Genomic DNA, 22325 nt, shown 5'->3' with positions numbered 1-22325 from the left:
CGAGGGTAATTCAAGATACTTCATTTGTTTTATTCCCAGTTGTCATTAAGTTAGCCGTGTCTTTTAGGACATTTAATCTTCATCAGTGACTCCTTTAAAATGAAAAACTCAGATAGACCTTTCAATTCTAAGGCATGCTGCATGGCAAATGCAGATTTTCAGTGTTGCATACCTCAGGCACGTAAATCTGGAAATTCAATTGATTTTTTTGATTGCAGATTTATTTATTTTTTGATTCATAGAATTCCACGTTGCTAGCCATGTAATTGAAATACTGCATTAGAAACACATTCAACCTCAAAGAGAAGATGCTGATGCTGAATTTCACTGCTCCGTCATTTGATCTCAGATTTCATTCTTGAGTTTTTACCAGGCTGTCTAAATAGAGACGTGTGCATCAGAGTTGAATTCGACCTCTTCCACGCGTTACTGATTTCTAGAATGGGGATTGAGGAGACTTTGAGCTTTATTCTCACGTTCAGTTGAGATGGGTTGCATGCAGTTTTTCCTGTGTCTTTTCTCAGCCTTGAAATGTTTTAAATGTTCCACAGAATCGCACAGAACTGCTGGATGGTTGAGCTTACAGTAAATTAGAAGCCAAAGCTTTGCCTGCAAGTCTGCAAATACATAATAACTGTTGTAAACAGTGAATTTCTGTAATTTTGCTATGGGACCTTCACTGTGTCTTTTTTCTCAGTATTCCCTTTAGCCGAAGTATTACGTATCCAGCATTTCCACTAAATGAAGCTGTTCTCTACCATGATATATTTTATTAGTTGGGTGCTTGTGCACTGCTCTTCTGTAAATGGGACACACGCATGAACAAAGAACCAGCTCGAGTCTATCAGTAGTTGCTTGTCAGTAATAAGCAGGAAGGAAAAAGCAGATGGCCATTCTTGTGGTGTATTTCCTACCAGAATTGGTATTCTGTAGCTGTATTGACGTGTCTGTCTTGCTGGGATGGATGTTTTCAGTCCCAAAAAGAATGCTCTTTGGACTGCATCCTCTTGTTCTGAGGCCGTGGTGCAGCAGTACACTGCCTTTGGCAGCAGTGTTCCTGTTTGTGCCACAGTATTCCTCCTTTCAGTTGCAGAAGAGATGCTATGAAACTGTTTGGGGAAGATTGCTTAGATTAAAAACAGCTTGTAAAATAGGTGTGTGGGTGATTGGGTTTTTTTGAAGCTCCAGGATTCTATCCCTAAGTCTTAGATTGCCAGTATAACTGAAGACGTGATGCGCAATGGCACATGACCAGGAATACCCTGAGCTGCTGTTGTTGCTGAAGGCTGTGTAGCATTGCAGTATGGCTTGACATTTTTCTTCATATCCACTCCAATAGCATTAACTCTAAATGAAACCTAGACTCTTAAATATCTCTCAATCCCCGTAAAAAATGGTGTTTGTTGTTTGAAGGCTTCTGCTTGTCTAAGTCAGCCTAATCATTGAGGTATGACTTGGGGTCTAGATAGGCCAAGTGTGCCAGATCTGTGCAGGTTTATGAATGCCTGCGTTCTCTAAGTCAAATGCTGAGAGTTCCTGGCACAGATATTGGAGCAATGCTGGATATAAGATAATTAGAAATGTGCATCTCAGCCTAGTCCAGCAGTGCTTTGCTACAAGTATGCAGCAGCAGTGATCCAGTGGAGGCGTTCCAGATACTGCACAGATGTGCTGAAGCTTAAGATAGCGCATGTATATAGTATGCACAGTTGTTCTTGGCATCACTGGCTTTAGAACAAGTGCTGTAGAGGGCCTAGCTAAATTATGCACTTTCTGGGAAGGGTTGGACAGTCTGAATAGTGTGCATGTGGTGTTCAGGGCATACTCAAGAACAGAGGAAGTTCTGCTCAGAGCATACACACCCATATATCTTTAGGAGCTCTTGACTAGAAATGCTATAGTCCTCTGCTTTGAGGACAGTCCAGTAGACACCTGTTTTGTAAGATTTCATCCCCAGCATGGCACACCTGCTTTGAATAATTTCATCCCCAGTATGATGCGCTGTTAATATGGAAATAGCAAGTCCGTATGGATACGGGTGAGCAGAGCTAATGTTGTAAAGCTGCTAAAAGGCAGAAGTAGAAACAGTGTTCTGGGGAGGATGTTGCTTGGCAAGTGCTGTTGTAGCATGAGCATCAGTGATGCAAACTGGAAAAGCTGCAGTCATCCTCCTCCAACCATGCTTTTATATCCCAGCCCTTGCACTGGTGGACACTCAGCCAATCTTCTCCTGAGCCAGTTCCTGGTGCCAAACAAGGAACAATCTCATTCTGCACTCCAAAAGATTAGTTTCTAGCCAGTTTAGCTACTGAAATGAGATGAACCTACATTTGATGTCAGTAAGTATCTTTACTGTTACATCCCTGCACACGATGCTGGGTCTGTGCAGAGCAGTCAATGATTTCACTGGATAATGAGCTTTCAAACTGTGCTATTCAGTGCTTTGGAGTAATCAGTGAGGTGTTTCTCTGGTATCCCTTTTCCTAAGGAGAAGGCTGTACAGCTATATCTCAGTTGTGTAAGGCAACATTTTAGCTTTGCGAAAGCATTATTCGGTGATTCAATGAAGAAACACCAAGGATGGATTTGGAACCACAGTAATTGCCTCTGGACTTGAGCATAGGTGGAGTGAACACAAAGAGGTTCACAAGTTTTGTACTTTTGTATGTCTGATCTGTGATCATTTATTCAGCGTTGATTTTCGGAACCTAAGATACTTAGTTTAGATATAAAATACCTTTGCATTTAATATTCCATGTTATGTATTTTTCATACTGTCTTTTTTTTTTTACAGACTTTTTGGTGGAAAGCCTAGTAAGCAAGTTCCCATCACAACAGCAGAAAATATGAAAAACTCAGTAGTCATCTCCAATCCCCACGCTACTATGAACCAGCAGGGTAATCTTGATTCACCATCTGGCAGTGGTATACTAAGCAGCGGGGGCAGCAGTCCTCTCTATAGTAAAAACACAGATTTGAACCAGTCTCCGCTAGCTTCTAGTCCCAGTTCTGCACATTCAGCTCCTTCCAACAGTTTAACATGGGGCACCAACGCAAGTAGCTCTTCAGCTGTTAGCAAGGATGGCATTGGCTATCAGTCCGTCAGCAGTCTTCATACCAGCTGTGAATCCATTGATATCTCTCTGAGCAGTGGAGGTGGGCTGAGCCATAACTCCTCGGGTAGCTTGATTCCAACCTCTAAAGATGATTCTCTGACTCCCTTTGTCCGAACCAACAGCGTTAAGACCACACTTTCTGAAAGGTTAGTAGTTATTTTCTCTCATTTCCATATACTCATATGTATTTCCAGTGTGAGTGAGGTTCTCTCAGCAGTGGGCAAGAGCGTAGTTGCAGTTCAAGTTGTGCTGCTTGTGAGATGGCATTGAATGAGATTACTAGAACAAACTAAGTAACCATTCTAGGAAAGGAACCCAGTTCAGAGCAAGTATTCAGAGCAAGTTCAGGTGAGACTTCATGTTTATAGCATTCAATAAAGGTAGAATCTGGGCTACCAGTGCTTGCGTGTTGTGATGAAGACAACGGTTTATGAAATGAAGATGTGATTTGATAAGCTTTTAGATTGGAGCTCATGCTGGAAAGTCCCTGTCTCTGTACAGTTTTGATCCCTTCTCTGCCTCTCCCTCCTGCCCTCTATCCCATCTCCAGCTACCCTCTGCATTCTTCTGGTGTAGGTGTTCATGTGCATTGCACAGATCAGCTGGGATTTGGATCCAATTGGAATATGGTCACTTGAATTGTATTTCAGACTGATTGGTTTCCCAGCTGTCTTCAGTAGCTGGTAGGAGTGGGGAGCAGGCTGATTAGGAAGGAGGGAACAGGACTGCTTTTCCAGCATGTTCAGCTAGTATCTGGATAAAACAGAGACCTGCAGGGCATGCTCTGTTCTAGAAGGTGGTACCCCACAAGTGCTGGAAATAAGCTGTATCCTGATGTCTAATTACATAGTCAAGCGACCCAATTTTTGCATCAGCATCTTAATGCAGAAGTTATTGCTGAATGTAATGTTCTGATGGTTTCTGTTTGTGTTTTTATTGTAATTCCTTTCTGTTCTCTCCTCTTTACGTTTTTAATGTTTTTCTGTCTCTTACTGGACTGGTTCTTCTAGCCCTCTTTCTTCCCCTGCCGCTAGTCCCAAATTCTGCAGAAATACTTTGCCCAGGAGACAGGACAGGTAATGCTGTCTCAGGACAGTAGAATGCACAAGGCTGTAGGTTTTGTTGCCCATCTTGGTGACACGAATTGTGCAAGATGTGCTCGGTCGAGTCCCCTGCTGTGTTCATTGTTCAGCTGTGAACTGACACAAAGACATGCCAGTGAGAGTGCACTCAAACACCCCGTTTATCGACCTAAATCTGGATTAAGGCACATGGCAGAGTTGGCATGTTCTTCTCGTTGCTCTTGATACTGGGAACGTCTTTTGATTTGGGGTGGTTGGTTGGCTTTTTTTTTTCCTGAACGTTTGCTCATTTCTTTGCCAATTTTTGTTCTGTCATTCGAAACTCTCACTAGCATTTCAGCATCCTTCTGGCCTGCTGCTTTTCTCACCGCGTTTCAGGCTTGTCACTTATGTTGTGAAGTCCCAGTGTCATTCAGTGTTGTCAGTCCTTTATTGCAGTTTGGTACGTGAGTGTTTTGTGGGGGGGGGGTTGGGCTCAACTATCCTTCTAAAAGCGAATGTAAAAGCTGAGAAAAGATGACCTGAATTGAAACGTTTCAGTTTGCTGACAAAATTTAAGCTGAGATTAGTACATTTAAACAGCTCGATCCTGTTAGTCCCCATAGCACGCAGCTGCAGTGTAATATCCGGCTGCATTCCCAACATTTAGTGCTGAGCAAAGTGGCAGGAAAACAAGCAGATTCTCATCAGTTTTCAGAAATAGCATGCCAAAATGGGGATTTTTAAGCGTATGTTTGACACGCAGTATATTTAAGTTCATTGTGGACGGGAGAAATGGCAGAATCACTTTGTGAGCAGATGAGCTTCATTAGCATGGTGTCAGCTGCATGCCTGTGAAAAACCGCACCTGGGGAAGGAGGTTTTTGCATGTTCCTGTAGAAAGGCCCCAGCACTTTTTGCCTCTGAAGAGGTGATGCAGATGTTTGCACTCCCTAATTCACTCTGATCTTAACCCTTCCCTGTTGTCCTTCTCTGAAGTTCTTTTCTTTTAACTTTTCTGCAGCGACCCACATCTTGATAGGAACACTTTGCCTAAGAAGGGACTCAGGTATTGGTGTTTCCGTGCAGTTTAACAGCTTTTGTGGTGGCTTTGGAGTTTGCCTTGTGTTTCTGTTGTGGCTGGTGGTGATGGTCACAGTGTTTGCAAGAGGTGGCAACAATCTTCCTTTCTTTCTTTCTTCCTTTCTTTCTTTCTTCCTTTCTTCCTTTCCTTCTTTCTTTTTTCTTTACTACTTAAAGGAGGTCATTTTCTACTGTGCTTTTTCTTTTATTTCATCCAGTGGCTTGTCTGCTTAAGCAAGAGTTGTGGCTTTTGCTGGAAAGCACCTCATCAACCATCACTAGGCTCGCTTTGGTAGCAATAATTTTGTGCTTCTGTGGCTCTTACGTGCAGTGACATGAGATTATGTTCACCCCAGGGTCCTTGGTGTTCATACAAAAGCAGAAGATACGTTCAGTATCATCCTAAACCTTTCAGAATGGATATGGACATATTCACTTTGGAAATTATATCAAACAGTTTAGATCTTCAGAACTGCTTAATGCAGCTTGCAGGAACTCTAAGTTGATGCCCTGAAATGGCAGCTGCAGTTTGTTCTGTGCTCTACGCATCATTCTTCATAGCAACTTTATCCCCTGAGGCTGAGTGCTAAAAGCCTTTCTTAAACAGGAATTTGTTTGTGTGGTAGTTGAGTGTGTCTCTAATATATAGACTCTCTCCTAAGACTGAAGCATTTGAGTGCTGAAGAGGTAGGTATCGATCATGCAGAAACCTCCCATTCTTAGTGAACTGATATGTGTTTCAAGTTTACCTTCAAAAAAGGCTCAGTGTAGTCTCTGTGTTGATTATTCAATTGTTTAAGTGATTTAATTTCATTTTGAGATGAGATACACCTCCCTTTAATGTCTGTGTAGTGTAAATTATTAGGTTCCCAACCTGTTCAAAAATCTGATAATGGCTTTCTTGACTTGAATTTGATTGTCGTATGACATAAATCCAGCTAACCAGAATATTACAATAAGGATACACTTTGGCATATCCTAAGGAAAGGGAGGGTTTTCCAAGCTATGTCTTTGTTTTTCAGTCATACCTATGTAACACACGCTGCACTCGATTCTGCAGTACTACACTACACAATTCCTACTGGTAGCTTTTTGCTAACTGTTTGTTGGTTGTTGCTGAAGCTGTAGGAAAGAAGACTTTAAATTCTATATGAAAGCTTTTCCTTCTGTTTCCTCTCCCCCTTCTCAAGCTTTGTGACATTCCATGGTTTGCTTGTTCGTTTGTTCATCTTTCTTTATTCAGTAGTTGCCAGAGTTCATTTTGAAAGAGCCTCTTTGCTTTTTGCAGGTACACTCCTTCCTCCCAACTTCGTAGCCAGGAAGATGCAAAAGAATGGCTACGGTCACATTCAGCAGGAGGGCTCCAGGACACTGCTGGCAATTCTCCATTCTCATCGGGATCCAGCATAACATCACCTTCTGGAACTAGATTTAACTTCTCCCAGCTTGGTGAATAACTATGTGTTTTGACACATACTACTTTGTGTGCTTTGAAAATAGCATGTGACGTAACGTAATGCTCTCACAGCAGCTCCAAGTACCACTTTGAACCTTCAGGAAGCCCTTGGGTTGAAATTAGGGTGACTAATCGGCATCGGTGTCTTGTGTGCCCAAAGGTGGCGTAGTTACAGTGACGTCTGAAAGTTTCCCTTGGAGTCATCAGATGCCTTAATCTAAATTGTGAGCTATTAAGCAGAGCCATTCGTTAATATCACAGGTTGCTGTGTTTGATAGAATGAGAACTGAAAATGTGAAAACTGGAATGGGAGATCATTGGCTCTCAAGGCAAAATTGAGGTTTCTGTGTTATCATTTCATCTGAAAATTCTGCAAGAATACCATTTTCTGGGAACCTGAAGGCTTCTAAGGAGATGAGGCCTGTTCTGTGTTAGCAAAAGATTAAATTAAATGAGAATTAATTCATGCCTATGAGGTATTACTGAGTTGACTGAGTTTGCCTTTAGAAGCATGGACTTATCACCCAGTGTTTAGAATGACCTTATTTACTTGAATATTCTTATTAGTTTGATTTGCATGCCTCTTATTTGAATCCACTGAAATTAGAAACATAATGAAGTCTCAAGTGGATGACGTGAAAAATTTTTGTCTTAAATGTTTTCTGATAGCTGCACCAACATGGAGCGTGAAATTTTGTGACTGTGCAAATAAATTGCCACTTATTCTGTGCTTCACAGCAAGCCCAACCACTGCAGCCCAGATGAGCCTGTCAAATCCAACTATGCTGCGGACCCACAGCCTTTCCAATGCAGATGGTCCCTATGACCCCTATAGTGACACACGCTTCAGGAACAGCTCCATGTCCTTGGATGAGAAGAGCAGAACAATGAGCCGATCTGGCTCGTTCCGTGATGGCTTTGAAGAAGGTCAGTACAGTGTGTGGTGCTGGAAATGAGCAGAAGATGACATTCTCTCCTATACCAAATGTAAATTTAGTGCTTCATTTCAGCACATGGGTCGCTTCAGAGCAGTTTTCTGTGTAGCGTTCTCAGTATTATACAGAACTCTGATCCTAGTGGTCTTTGTTCCAGTGATACTCACTCAGCGATCCTTTTGGCTGAACATAGGATGGCATATAAGTATTCCACACATGTAAGTGCAGAAATGCTTTAAACACATCCTGTGCTTCATTTTTAGTGATCTCTCAAATGTTTTAAATTCGTGTTTAGAGTCAGTCTTCTGAAGTGTTTTTTTTGAATAGGCATACCTACCTGAACCTAGGCCTCCATACTTCTGGTTGTAGTATAAATAACTGACATTACTGCACATCACAAAACACACCGTGCATTTGGAGAAGTCACAGGAAGCTGACAGGATTAGCTTTTCTAGTCTTAAATCTCTTTTCTGGCAAGGACTGAGAGTTTGGTTGGGTAACACGTGCTTTACCAGTACAGCTCCTACAAGTCTTTGCTGGCTTGCTTCCACTTCTGAAGCTCTGTGCTTTTGGCAGTGTGAATGGTAGTGCCCTGTGGTTGCCACCCACTTGAGCATCCAAGCCATGCTTAAATGCTCATAGGAGCCTCTTAGAGCCACCGGGTGCCTTCCTGTGGATGCTGCTTATTCCATCTGTTTTCTGCCATTTGGAAGGGATGGAAAAAGTGTATTGGATATGGCTTCAGACAGATTCAGGGCTAATTCGTTATTGAAGTCAGCCAAACCGTAACACCATTACATGCAATTGTATTTTAGAGGTCCATGGCTAAGGATCTTCATTAGGGGTTGAAAATGAGAAAAATAACCCCGGTAGGGTTCAAATAATAGTTCCAAAACAATCTGAGTTTGTAGTCTGCACGCAGATGCATGTTAACTGCAGCAAACAGGAATCACATGAAGAGCATAGCTGCCTTCAGGCTCCTAATTAGTCTTAAAAGTAGCCATCTCCAGAAACTTCACCATGAAATTGCACAAAAGCATTAATCCCTTGGTTGCTCTTGACACAGACATCTCAAATGATTTACATCTAATGATGTATTATAGTGACTATGAAAAATAATGGTGTGAATGCAGCTTCCATCTTAGGAATTGCCATCTCTGCCGGTTCCCAGAAGATGGGAAGGTGTACCTGGTGAAAAATCAGCAAGAATCTGCCTTGTTACATTTCATTCCCTACACATTTGCTGTCGTTGCAACCAGAGATGGAACATGTGATTAGACAGACCTTGCACTTGACTCCTTCTGGTTATTCTTATGTTCTTACTGCAGTGCAGTTCTTAACATCGCAGTATAAAGATCATTTTAATTGAAAACATTATTAAGAAAGAGCAAAATGGGTGTGAGGTTTTGGTTTTTTTTTTTGCTTTATTGTGGGTTTTTTTCCTTGTAATTGTCTTAAATTCCTCCAGAAGCCAACTTAAACATTGTTTACTTCTCTTTCCAGCCTCGCCTTAGGATATAAAGTCAATGTGAAAACTGAACCCATTTATTTTGAGTGTAGGAGAATTTCAATAGCTAATTAGAGCACAACGGCAGCTTTTCTCAGCTTTTTTTTTTTTTCTTCTTCTTCTTTTTATTTGCTGGAGTATTTAGATGAGAGAAAAAGATTTAATCTGATTGATGTGAAGTTATCTGAAGTTTGAATGAAGGCTTCAGTATTTTGTTTCTAAAAATAAGAAAAGGAAAGATAATCATGCATGTTTCGGTAGCTCAGATGGTAGCTTCAGGTAGTTGTTCTGAACAGTGTACTTGGAAAGGAGTGTTCAGACCATGACAGTCCATGAGACAGCTCCATCGTAGCTAGTGAAGGAAGAGAGAGATGTTTCAGAAGACAGTGCTGAGCCCCCACTGTAGTGTTTTCTGATGGAGGTGCTCCAGATCTTCTGGAGCGTCTGCTTGCATTCTAGATCTGGGCATCATGTTCCTCTCAGGCCATCACCATCCTGGTCTGTGTTTTGACTGCTTAAAGAAAACAGCCTCCCCCTGGTCTCATGTAATGCCCAAGGGGAAGCAGTTAGGCTTACTTCTGTTATTTCTCCTGCTTTACAGTTTTCTCTTTCTCCTGAGTCTTAAGATCTGTTAAGATCTGTTGAGAGAAATACTTCATTCTAAATAAATCTTCATTGAAACATTCCTTTATAATCTTGGCAATGGCACCTCTCTGAAAATTTGTAGTATTCAATTGTTAAAGCAGCTTTACCAAGTTGGGGTTTATGGATTATGCTTCCTGGCCGTCTCTTCTTCCAGCTGAACATTGAGCAATGACGTAATTAAGTTTATAATGGAAGTATTTCCTCAGTAGGCAAATAGCTGGTAAAAGAGATCTGTAGTGACCAATGTGTGGTCACTTTATTCAGTTTGTTTATTTTCTTTCCTGCAGTGCATGGTTCTTCTCTCTCTTTGGTGTCCAGTACGTCATCTATTTATTCAACGGTGAGTATAATGGAATGAGTTGTTTCGCTTTGTTAATCAGAGTTGGTGAATAACTAGTCTTTTTGTACATGTTACTTCTGCCATTCAAGGAGGAGGAATGCTAGCTATGAAAGAAATGTTGGTCTTCATAAAGATGCCTGTAGATATTTAGCAGCATCCTCATTAAACAGAGTCAATAATGGTGTAAAAGCAGCAGTTTGTTGTTTGAGTCAGTGCTTTAACAACTCTGCTGAATAGATTTTGCTGCTAAAGACCTCAGCACAATTAAGGGTCTTAATTATTTCATACAACAACTTTGGGTGCTTCAAGTCATTCTAACCTTGTATTTTACTACTGATGAAATTTGAATAAGTTGTTCAGTGCCCTCAGTATCCAAGCTAGACAGATTAAAACTGGGTCATGCATTCCTGGCATGCTGTGATCACAATTTAGGTGATTTCTGTAAACTGGTCTTTTTAGAAGAAATGAATGATAGATATTACTTGTGAAATACATGTGAATTGAACAGAATCTTTCAGTTCAAATCATGATGCAAGAATGATGCAGCGTCTGAGTTAGCACATATTCACAGCTGAAACAAGACAAAGTGACACCTGGTGAGGACATGGAAGGACTTGCTCTTGGAAGACCACCCATAACTGTTTATGAAGTCAGCCAGCCAGCATAGTGTTATTTCTTGTATCTGTTTCACTGATAGGCTAAGAACATGTGTAACATGGCCTTAAGGCGTTGATAATCATTTGAAAATATTGCTTTTCATTATTAACCTTGCCTCAAGCAAGGTCTGTGTGGAGCCAAAACAGATAACGGATTGGAAGGATGGAAAACAGACCTTTTCCTTGTAGCCACAAGAGCCACAAGGAGAGTAGTCAGCAGCTACTGCTTACGTTTCTGGTTCATGTGCTTTCTGTCCAAGCCCAAGTGGTTCTTAATAGTGTGGTTTGGCAAATATAATTTTCACAGTGGCTGGTACTGGACATGTTTACGTAAGAGTAGTGGGTTGTGTGACTTTTTACTATGTCCTTCTCCTTGCTAATAGCTTTGGTTAGAAACAAGCCACAGTAGCCAAAATTTTGTCCTGCGGACCGCAGTGGATGGTCAATACATCCACTTCACCACTTTACATACTCAGATAACTAGTTGTGTGACCTCAATTTTTCATCATCACAGTGCCTAGACAGCACCAAGTGGTAGTAATTTTCTTCAGATTGCTGTTGAATGCAAAAGCATGACCGCCATCCCATGGAGGGCTGAGCATGCAAGATAGGGAATTGCCAAGGATCTCCCATGGCCTGTGACAGTCCTGTCTCTTCTGAACCTTGTGAAATTCCTTTTGCACTAAGCCAGGACTTCAGCCTTTCATGACTCAGACTCAATGGTGCACTGGCTGACAAATTGGGAAGTGGAGACAGATTCCTTCATGTAGAAGGAGGTGCCGTACAAGCAGCCTGCTTTCTTAATCTCAAGCAAATAATCTAAGATGGCATATAGACATGAAAATCCTAAATAAGAAATTATTACTTGAGTTTTTGAAAATCATATTAATGATAATAATAGTTAAGGTTGTAGTACTGGTTCTGTTGTAATGTCCTCATATATTTTCCTCTGGTTTTATTTTGTAGCCTGAAGAGAAATGCCAATCAGAGGTAAGAGCTGTTTGTGTTTGACAGGCATGAATATTCTGTCAAGACAACGCATTTTCTGTCTTACTGTTCTGCTGCTTCATATCATGGTACAGTAAAGAGATCTCTTAAAATATACAGATTCGCAAGCTACGAAGAGAGTTGGATGCGTCCCAAGAGAAAGTATCGGCTCTGACAACTCAGCTGACTGCAAATGTGAGTACAACTCAAAGAATTGACTCTGAACAGGGAATGCATGTAATGCATCGGTTACCACTGCAGATTTTGTAAGTAAAAACAAAAACAAACAAACAAACAAAAAACCTGAACAGCAAAACAAATGTGTATAATATTCAGTTTGTATTACCTGTGTATTTTAAAAGAATAACTGCATGCATATGTGGGACCTTAGGAAAGATAACATGCTCAGTCGTACAGAGTTACCTTATGCCTTCCCTTATATACTGAATTAGAATGTTGCTTTGCTTTAGAAGCTAATAAAAACAGCATCTTCAGATATTGAGAAAGTCGTTGAAGGCTGACTCTTGTTTGTTACTTTGTAAGTGGTGTCTTGTTTCGATACTTGAGTGTGATGAGCTACAAACAATGGCTGAAACTGGTAGGAATAAGAAAAGGTAGAAACCTGCATTGCAAAACATTATGTTTTCCTATTCCATAAAGAAGTGGGCTGATGGAATCATAGGTAACAATGGCATAAGGGGCTGTGAGAATTAATTTGCAGTTGCCTTAAGAATGAATGTACCTAATTTTTGCCAGTGTAGGCAGTACCTCTGGAATTTGGTGTTTACACTTGGAGGAAAATAGAGTTGAAGCCAGGAAGTGTTGAGGCAATGCTATACATGACCCAGAGCAAGTTTATTTGTGTGTTCTATTCTGGAGTCACGGATCGAAGTAATCTGAAAAACAGAAGCTTACTGCAAAAATAAGCAGTTCTAGAGTAAACAAGCAGCAGATGAACAGTCATCAGCTTGGGTCATCCTGACATCCTTGGTTGTGGGAATAGATAAACGTCAGAGCACATGCTACTGAGGAGGACATTGGTGTCCATCAGCTCTTTGAATAGGTGGAATACTAAACTTGGCAAGATTGCCTTACATGTGCTGTTTGTTAATCCATGTAATCATCTTTGCTTTCTCTCTTTTAAAATGTTTGCAGTGTTTTGATGAGTATTACAGAACACTGTTTCACCCCCACGCCCCCTTCTTCTCTGCCCTCCCAATAGAAACTTTGCAGTCTGCTTCTTAAATAAATGTTTACGTTTTCAAACACATGTAGTAATGGTTTAGCTTACTTCTTGTTATTTTCTCACAGCCTCAGCTCTGCTTATTTTCATAGGGGCTGATGGGAATGAGAGGTGCACATCTCTGTGTTATTGTACTGTTCGTGTTTGTTTGCAGTGTGAGTGTGAGAGCTATTATTTAGGGTAAGTCAGCTGTGTGCTGATGATGACCAAGTCTGGAATGACTCTGTGAAAGGCTGTGCCATATAGATATACTTAGTTGAGCCAATGTCTGTTTCTGCTTGGAAAGATTTGACACAGTTTTGTTGTTTCAAGTAGATTTTAAGTTGAAAATCGATGGAGTTGTTGTGGTAATTGTAGAATATTAAGATCATTGAGCTCCAACCCCACTGCTATGGGAACTATCCAAGCACCAGGAGTTTCTGGATAGTATTCAGCAGGTTGGACCTTTGTGGCAAGTCAGGTGCCCCCAGGTACTCAGAGACCACTGAGTTAGTTGCAGAGCATCAACTGATGGAGCAGCTTGCAGACTGTCTGCAGGACCTCAGTAATGTTGTCTCTGTTCTGCAGCATAGCATGGTGAGCCTCTCTGCCTCCATAACTCCTGGCATCTTTGCACCTCAAGACAGATCTCTTTGTTTTAAGAATGACACTGATAGAGCTCATTGTGCAGATAAATTATTGGCTCTCCTTTACAAGGAAAAAGTGATTGACTTGTGATTGACTAGTAAGCATGACCTGTTAGACAAGTTATATAGAAGACTGCTACAATTCGAACTGACTTCCTGTGTTTTCTAGCAAACACACAACTTAGAAACCTAAAAATACTAATTTTCATGCATTTCATGATTTTAATATGATGAATATTTAGGGATAGAGCTTGATAACGAATGTAGAAAAGCCTTAATATGGAAATATCAGTGTCCTTGACTTGAAATAGTCTGCTGCTGCTTTGTGTGAAGCCTGCTATCTCCTAGGCTTAGCAGTGTTTTCAGCTATCTGATCTGTTTCCTTATCAGCAGTATAGCTATCTCTATTCTGGTTGTCTAGGAAACTGAAGTTAGCCCATCAGAATGTGATAGCATTTGAGATGTTTAGAACCATGGGTTGTTTTGCATCATTTCTATTCCCTGCGTTTTGTGGTAGGAGGTCCTTCATGTCATCGCTTGCAGTAGCTTTCAGACACAGCTCAGCAACCAAGGAGGGCCTTCCATGCCTGTTCGTTATCAGGAATGTATCCAGGTGACGAGGTGCATTCCCTAAAATGTCTCTTAAAGCCTCAGCTACTTAATCTGTGAGTTTCAATAAAAGGAATCTGTTGTGTCATTCTGTTTTGACAGAGTGGCAATGTGTGTTTTCACTTGATCACAGAATGTAAACAGATTTAAACAACCCAGAAGAGTGCATGAACTTGAATAGCTTGAGATGGGGCTCTGTAAAGGACCTTATCTCCCAGGGGTCAGAAAGGTTTCTTTTTGTATCAGCCATATCCTGGTAAACATTTTCACAGTACATGCTCAAGCCCTTTGACTCACCACTATTTTCTCTGTATCATCGATGCGATGAACAATGAAATGCAGTAGGTGATGTGTTCAAACACCTGCACAAATACGGTTTGGAAGAGAACCAAGTGCTTCTGTGTCATTTAATTTTCAGGCCCACCTTGTGGCAGCATTTGAGCAGAGTCTGGGAAACATGACGATCAGACTGCAGAGCCTCACCATGACAGCTGAACAAAAGGCAAGTGTAGAAGTAGAGTCACAGAGTCACCAAGGTTGGAAAGGACCTCCAAGGTCATCCAGTCCAACCATCCACCTATAACCAGAATTTCCCACGTCCCTCTGTACAACATCTAAAGTCTGTTCACCCCACTCTCTGGGCCTGGCCCTCCAGCCTGTTCATTACCCAGCAAAGATTGTACCTGTCCAAGCTGCAGGAGAAAACAATGCAAGATAGTGTCAAAGGCTTAAATAAATTTCTTCCCAGTGCATTCACACTTGAGTCTAAAAGAAGTGCAGAATGTTTTCTTGGACAGTGTTCATGGATATACATTATTCCTCTATTACGGAGCATGTATATCTTTTGTATTAAATTAACAAAGCTACTTTGCATCCTTTTAAAGATTTTGCTTCCACAAGTGTATACCAAACGTTATTTTCCTTTCCTTGGACATAAATACTTCAAAAACTCTGTCAAATCCCAGTGCTTGGACTGAAAGGTGGTGCAGCCAGGTACCATCTGCATTTTCTGACATATTACTGCTGTTTCCTTTTCTAAGGACTCAGAACTGAATGAGCTAAGGAAGACTATTGAACTACTGAAGAAGCAAAATGCTGCTGCCCAGGCTGCCATTAATGGAGTCATCAACACACCTGAGCTCAACTGCAAAGGTGAGAAGTAATATCTGATGCAGCTCTACCTGTCAGAGATCGGCTTCATCTCATGACCACGCTCTCCAGTTAGTTGATTTTATATAGTGTGAGGATTTGGAATGGATATCTGTGTAAACAGTGTGGTAAATTCTACAGAAATAAGTGAACGTGTTAGAATTTGTGTGTGAGCTCACTGAATTTACTGTAAGCGTTCAGTAACTCACCCATCTAGATGCTCATGTGAAACACCAAAGAACCCCTTTTCAGAACGGTCAAACACTTGATTTTATTTTCTTTGGTGTTTTCTGTAATCTCCAATGTGAAGTTTGAATGCAGTCATGTTGTATCTGACTTCTATTACTTATCCCAATCATTTATGCTGGGATGAAATGCTGAAGGAGATGTTTGAGTGGTTTGGGTCTGAGCTTTTAATCTCTTCATGAGAAATAAGCATTAGGAGCACTGCACTGAAATAAACAGAACCTCAGTTGGGGTTAGTGATCGCTTAAGTGCTTTTTTTTCCCCTTTCAAACTCTTCATTCGAAATAAAATCATTAATACAGGATATCATATTGAACACCACCTCTGTCGATGTGCAGGAACTGGAGCCGCTCAACCCACAGACTTGCGGATCCGAAGGCAGCACTCTTCGGATAGCGTCTCCAGCATTAACAGTGCTACCAGCCACTCCAGCGTGGGAAGCAACATAGAGAGTGATTCAAAGAAAAAGAAGAGGAAGAACTGGGTGAGTGTATGTTAATGGATCGTGTGTGGTTTATATAGAGCTGTCGGAACATGCATGGTGAAATCTAGCTGCTCAGCTCCTCCCTCCCCACATGCAGCAGGTCAGCACAAGATCTAGGTGCTGTTTAAATCCTGTGTAAATACCCTTTGGAAGACTTAATTGAGTTGTAAGTGATGTATATGCTTGTGTTGACGCTGTGTAGGATTGAATTTTATGTTAACAGCCAAAAAGCCGGTCCTAAAGTAGAAAGAGCTGTCAAAAATCAGTCTGGCTAAAAGTAGTATGGTGTCCAACCCCTCAGGGAAAGCTGTACGTTTGCCATTAAAATAGAACAAGTCCACAATGAGAGATTGTTTCTATATATTTTTTTTTCTTTTTGCCTTATAGGACTTTCTTCTTTTAAGTAAACATGTTAGACACTTTAAGAGCTTTATCTGGAATGTCACTGTGAAATTCTACACGAAAAAAAATATCAAATTTTAAGAAATTACTGTGATAAACATACCTGATTCAGGATTTTGCAATACTTACCTTTCATTTCCCATTTTTCCTTCTTTGCTCATCTTGTACTGTGTACAAGGTACCATGTACTGGAGGAAAGGTACAATGTATTAAGCTCCATTTTGAATTAGACCATAACTGCCTTAGTGACCTAGTCTGAATGTAGTTTGGACTAAAGTCCCTAGATCCCATACTGTAGCCAGTGAATCATTCCACCCCTTCCCTCCCACTGAATTTAGATCTCCCTGGATCTTTGGGGATCTTTTCTTTAGAGCTACAAAGTGCGGCTTGAGCTGAGAAAGTCTGATGTGTATTTGTACAGTATCCCCTTGGAAATGCTTATGAAACCTCTTGTACTTAAAGGAAGTACTTCTTGAGCAGGCTCTTGTTTTTATTTCTCTTTTATCACACTTGTTTCATTTGAAGATCATGCTAGCTCTCCCATAACTGCAGTATTGCTGCCCTTCTCATAACAGCACTGGTTAAACTGAAGCAATGTCATTTCCTTGTGCAGGGTTATGCATTAATTATAGAAAGGGTAAATTGCTGCATCTTCAAATTGTTGGCAACACTTAGTTTTTGTGACAAGCCTTCTGTAACCACTAAGCTTTAGATAAGGTAAAAACGTGATATTTTTACATTAGTTTCTCTTCTTTGACACTGTCATGTAGTAAGTCTCTACATTGGCCTACGCTTCTCATTTAACACACAACTCTTTAAAGAAGTTGAAGGAAACATGATGAAGAAGACAGGACAGTGTTTTTATTGAGTTAAATATGAATGCATTGGTGTAAAATGAAGACTGGAAATTAAACCAGAAAATAGCAGTCTCGCTCACACTTAGTTAATTTCACAAACATTGCTGTTGTTCTCTACCAAGAACCTTTTGTTATGTGTAGAAACAATGTGGCTGTTTTCTCAGGGCTGAAACAAGTGATATGCAGCATTTCTCATTAGTCTTCATCTCATGTAAGAATAACTTTCATCTCATATTTAGCAGCACTGTTTGCAGCATGTAATTTTGAGATAGCTTTAGATGGATTGCTTAAGTTGTTTGGTAAATGGTAGACACACTCAAAAGAAAATGAGTTGCAGGTGTGTAGAGAATACTCGGTATTTTCAATATTTTCACTTGGTGGAATACCTGTTCCCAAAAGTAAAAGTAGGATATGAAAGTGATTGTTAGCTAGAGCGTTCCATCTGAGCCAAGGGGAAATTATAGCTGTAATAGTTAAAGAGGCCTGAATCTGATATCTTCTGCAAGTAATGCAAAAAATGACTGTATGTTGTTTGAAGAAGCTGTTTTTAGAAAATACAGGGTTCCAGTTTTAAAGTAACTCTTGTACTTGATTGATTGTTGGTCGTGTTTGTCTTAGAAATCCAAAGCTTTCCTTATTACAGGCTTTATCTGTTAAAACTTGTCTTTTTTCCTTCCCCCCACTTCCTCTTGCTTGTGCTTCTGGCAGGTCAATGAGGTAAGGAAGACCTACTTTAAACTATGAGATACAAAGCTAACCCGTGCATTTACATGACTAACCATTTCAGCATCATTAACCTTGTCTGACCCACATTGTATCATAGCTGCAAGTTGTTACACCGTTGCTCATTTCACTGAACATAATTTGCTGTAAAAAAATTAAAAATAGGAAGTACTGATGCCCAGTCCTATTGACCTTATTAATCTCATGAAGTAGTTAAGGAAATAAAAGCTTTTTTATTCTCTTTTAGCTCTGTTAATATCTTGTGAGTATGGCTTTATTGTTTGGAATACTTGCATGTTGGAGTTTTGCCCTGTGGCCTTTCGTATTGGATGCATTCTTCATGATGTGCCTACTGCTGTGGTCTTGTTTTTCAGTTACGCAGCTCCTTCAAGCAAGCTTTTGGTAAAAAGAAGTCTCCCAAGTCAGCATCTTCTCATTCAGATATTGAGGAGATGACGGATTCTTCATTACCTTCATCACCAAAGCTACCGCACCATAACTCTACTGTTTCTACACCATTGCTGAGAGCTTCTCATTCCAATTCTCTGTAAGTGATTTTTGTTTCTATTTTTTAAATGGAAAAATGGCTGGAAAGCATCTTAGTACGCTGTTAGAAGAGAAAAATCATGCTTTGAGCATTTTGTGTGCTAGTTTTATGGGACATCTCTAGGCTGCTTTCTAGAAACAGATGATGGCAAAGTATGTCTTAAATCCCATCCTGTTTGGTTCCTCTGAATGAGAATCTGCAAATCTGTTAAAGGACGGCAGGAGTCTGACAGCTGTTGAGTTATTGCACTGCTAAAACCAGATCACAGCAGAAGACATAGTGGGCCCAGCAGGGTAGTCTTGTACATCTGTGCTGGTCTGTTACTACTGGTTGGCCCTATTCTTGAGCAGTACTTGCTTTATCTCCCATTGGGGGGCTGTGTTTGGGTAAGCAGATTTGATGAAGTCCTTAACCCCGTCATAATGGCAAAACAATGAGCAAAGAGCAAACATTTCAACTGGGATTTATTCTGAATGTTCTGTACCGTAAGGAGAAGCCAGGGAAAGATAAAAGAGTTTAATTTATGTATTTGGGGAATTAAAGACATGTAAGCTGACTTTCAGCCTCATACCTTTGCATTAGCATCCGGGAAGCTAAAAATCATCGCATCTTTACTGTGGGATAGCTTAATTTTTCATTGGGGAGCTTCCTCTGCAAAACATGCTGAATATGAATAGTGCTTATAGCAAGGATGACCTTGAAGTGCAGAACTAATAGGATCTCTGGCTGCTAATGATACAACCAAGCCATGTCTGGTATTTCGTTTTCTCTCTGGGCTAAAGACAACACATTTTATAATAATCTGCAGTAATGGAGTCCCCAGTTAAACTGACAAATTCAGATAAAGGTAAGAATTTACTGAAGATCAATTGACGTGGTTTAGTGATATGGCTGAACTGTAAACAGCTTGTTTCTGTTGGACAGAAACTCCCACATCCTCCTGCGCCTGCTCCTTTCCTTACACTGGTTTTGCTGCTCATCAAACAATTCTGCTAAGCTAATGGAACGAGCTAAATTGTGTGAAAAGTGATCTAATGGAAATGTGAACAGTTTGTCCCCCAGGTTTCTGAGTTGGATCAGCTCAGTGGATTGATCATCAATATCACCAAACCATACTCTGCTGTCAGTGTTTGTATGGGAATGAAATGATGATTTTAAAGTCTGGACTTCTGCTCTATTGCTTAGATAATGTGATGGGAAGGTCAGGGGATTCTTGATGGTTCATTTTGGACCACCTATGAAATGAACTTTAAAATGGCCACCTTGTGCTGTTTGCGAGTCTAAACTCACATTCAGCACATGCTTAGAGAACTTTATAAAACAGATTTTGCATGTCTTCGGTCAGTAGCTTCTTCACTTGAGCAGGATAAGCAAATACAGAAGGTTGTAAGAGGCCGTATTGTAAAACATTCCAGATAGCCTTGTAGATGCCATAGAAAACTTCCAGACTGACTTCTGTTTCAGCACGTTAAGTACACAGACTTGAAGTTTGCCCATTGCTTTTACAGTAAGAGGTAAAAGAAAACAGCAGTAGTTTCCAGCCAAATGATAGTGATGAAATGCTAACATCAGAAGATAATCCCCAGTGAATTTTTTAAAGCTTCTCCATTCTGTTGAATGTAACTCATTGAGTTTCTGGTGACTGCAGCAAATTGGGTTTTAGAACTCTGGGGCCAGAAAGTTGTTCAGTGATGACCCCATCCATCCTCAGTCAAAATGCAGAATGCATACTTCTCGTCTTAAAAAGAAAGCAAAAAGCCTAAACACAAAAAAAAAAGAGTAAACAAGTGAACTGAGGGAAGTATAGAGCAAAAGTAAAGCATGTCTTTTGGCATACCAGCTTTCTGGTGGAGAAAACATCTCTCATTAACCTGATTTAAAGAGACACATTCTAAGCAAAACATCCCTCGGAGCATGCGGCTGTGTAGTTCATCTTTGTATACGTTCACTTATGAATGTGCTGAAATGTTACTCATCTAGATTTTTTTATTTTGGGTTTGTTGTTGTTGTTTTTTTTTTTTTGGTGGGAAGAAGGAAGGAATTAAAATGCCACCAAAAATGATTTGAGCATGAGTGCTTTAAAGCAGATGGGAATTTATCATGCTTGAATAGGTGTAGAGTTCCAGAGCCCTCCAGAATCTTTCAGGGGACATTTAAAGCTCACACCTGGTGGGCTTTAAATCTTTCTGTAAAATCATCAATCTTCAGCCAACTGCTGCTACTACTTGCACCTGCAGCTCCTTCATTACTTAGATTTTGCTTTTAAAGTAGTTCTTTTATGGCAGATACCACAAATGAGATTTTGTTGGTCTCTTATGTTTCCGTGGCTGATTTATCATCTGGTTTATGGTATCGCTAATGAGATAAGCCCAAACTGTTATCTACTCCCTGTAGAATAAAAAGTGGTACTTCTTTCCTCTTGTATTACTAAGTGCTGGTGAAGCACCACCTAAAAAGTAACATGTGTTATAGTTCAGTGTCTCCTTTCCACTCTTTCCCAGCATTTCCGAATGCACAGACAGTGAAGCTGAAACAGTCATGCAGTTACGCAATGAACTAAGAGACAAGGAGATGAAGTTGACTGACATTCGTCTAGAAGCCCTCAGCTCTGCCCATCAGCTTGACCAGCTTCGGGAAGCAATGAACAGAATGCAGGTAGGAAACAACCACCTTAGATATCAAAGTGTATGTCGATGTTGTGCCATTCCACCACACAATAAAAATCTGAAGGGAGGTAGATATGAAGTTCTCGAATGCTTATTAAAAACAGTGTTTAGTTTTGGTGGCAAACTTTAGACCTTCATAAAAGAAGCTTGAGCTCATGATTTCTCCCTCCCTGAACGCTGCAGCACTTATCTGTTCCAACCCTAGAAGGCTATGGGGAAACCATTCTATTGGCCTCTTAAATAATTCCCAAGCCATCTGCCTTGAAGCAGCTGCACTTCAGTGCTTAGTGAGTTCCCACATACTTATGTTTTCTAGAACACTTTGAACAGTTTTATGGAAGGGGTGTTATACTAATTAAAATTATTAATGTGTTACGGTAAATTAAAATAATGTGAAAATGGCATTCCTACTAAACTACTATATCTTCTGAAGTTGCTTATCCAGCTCTCTTTTTAAGAGTGTTTTCACCATGCCTTCTAACTACTGATTTGTCTTTCCAAGAGTGAAATCGAGAAGTTAAAAGCAGAAAATGACCGACTGAAATCTGAAAACCACGGCAGCTGTAGCAGGGCTCAGTCTCAGGCTTCCATTTCATCCTCTCCGAGACATTCGGTGGGCCTCTCTCAACACAGTTTGAACCTCACGGAGTCGACTAGTCTTGGTGAGTTTAATGAGAAAGATGGTGGGCAGGTTTTATCCTGCTCTGGGAAGGTTTGGTTTGGTTAGCCATGGAAAAATGAAAGCATGAAAATTATTAGCAGCTAAGGTGTGGAAATATGTCAGGAGCTGGCACGAAGCCTTCTTTTAAAATGTCATCAGAGCTTCGCTACACCCTAGACTGGAGTTGTCCAAATATGACCTCAGCTGCTGAGCGCTGAGTTCAGAAACATTGAATGGGAGATATTTTGTAGGAAGGAAAATGCAAAGTAACTGACTAATAATTTTAGATGAGCATCTCTTTTAAAAGTGACCTTGGTATTTAGGAA

The 22325-nt window shown here is 40.5% G+C and overlaps 1 protein-coding gene across 2 annotated transcripts in view; it reads left to right on the top strand.

Annotated features, from left to right (window-relative positions):
- The window catches only part of NAV2 (neuron navigator 2), a 149012-nt gene that overhangs the window by 111954 nt on the left and 14733 nt on the right, over nt 1-22325 (top strand). For both annotated transcript variants that reach the window (XM_072339296.1, XM_072339295.1), the window contains 14 exons: nt 2795-3262; nt 4127-4192; nt 5202-5246; nt 6549-6709; nt 7455-7643; nt 10091-10143; nt 11766-11789; nt 11907-11981; nt 14683-14766; nt 15305-15416; nt 15998-16143; nt 18500-18672; nt 21174-21327; nt 21841-22000. In XM_072339296.1, the coding sequence (XP_072195397.1) occupies nt 2795-3262; nt 4127-4192; nt 5202-5246; nt 6549-6709; nt 7455-7643; nt 10091-10143; nt 11766-11789; nt 11907-11981; nt 14683-14766; nt 15305-15416; nt 15998-16143; nt 18500-18672; nt 21174-21327; nt 21841-22000 (1910 nt within the window). The remainder of the gene's footprint in view (nt 1-2794; nt 3263-4126; nt 4193-5201; nt 5247-6548; nt 6710-7454; nt 7644-10090; nt 10144-11765; nt 11790-11906; nt 11982-14682; nt 14767-15304; nt 15417-15997; nt 16144-18499; nt 18673-21173; nt 21328-21840; nt 22001-22325) is intronic.

Source organism: Excalfactoria chinensis, chromosome 5 (assembly GCF_039878825.1).
Source record: "Excalfactoria chinensis isolate bCotChi1 chromosome 5, bCotChi1.hap2, whole genome shotgun sequence".
NCBI classification, from domain to species: domain Eukaryota; kingdom Metazoa; phylum Chordata; class Aves; order Galliformes; family Phasianidae; genus Excalfactoria; species Excalfactoria chinensis.
This window is presented reverse-complemented; position numbering and strand designations above follow the sequence as displayed.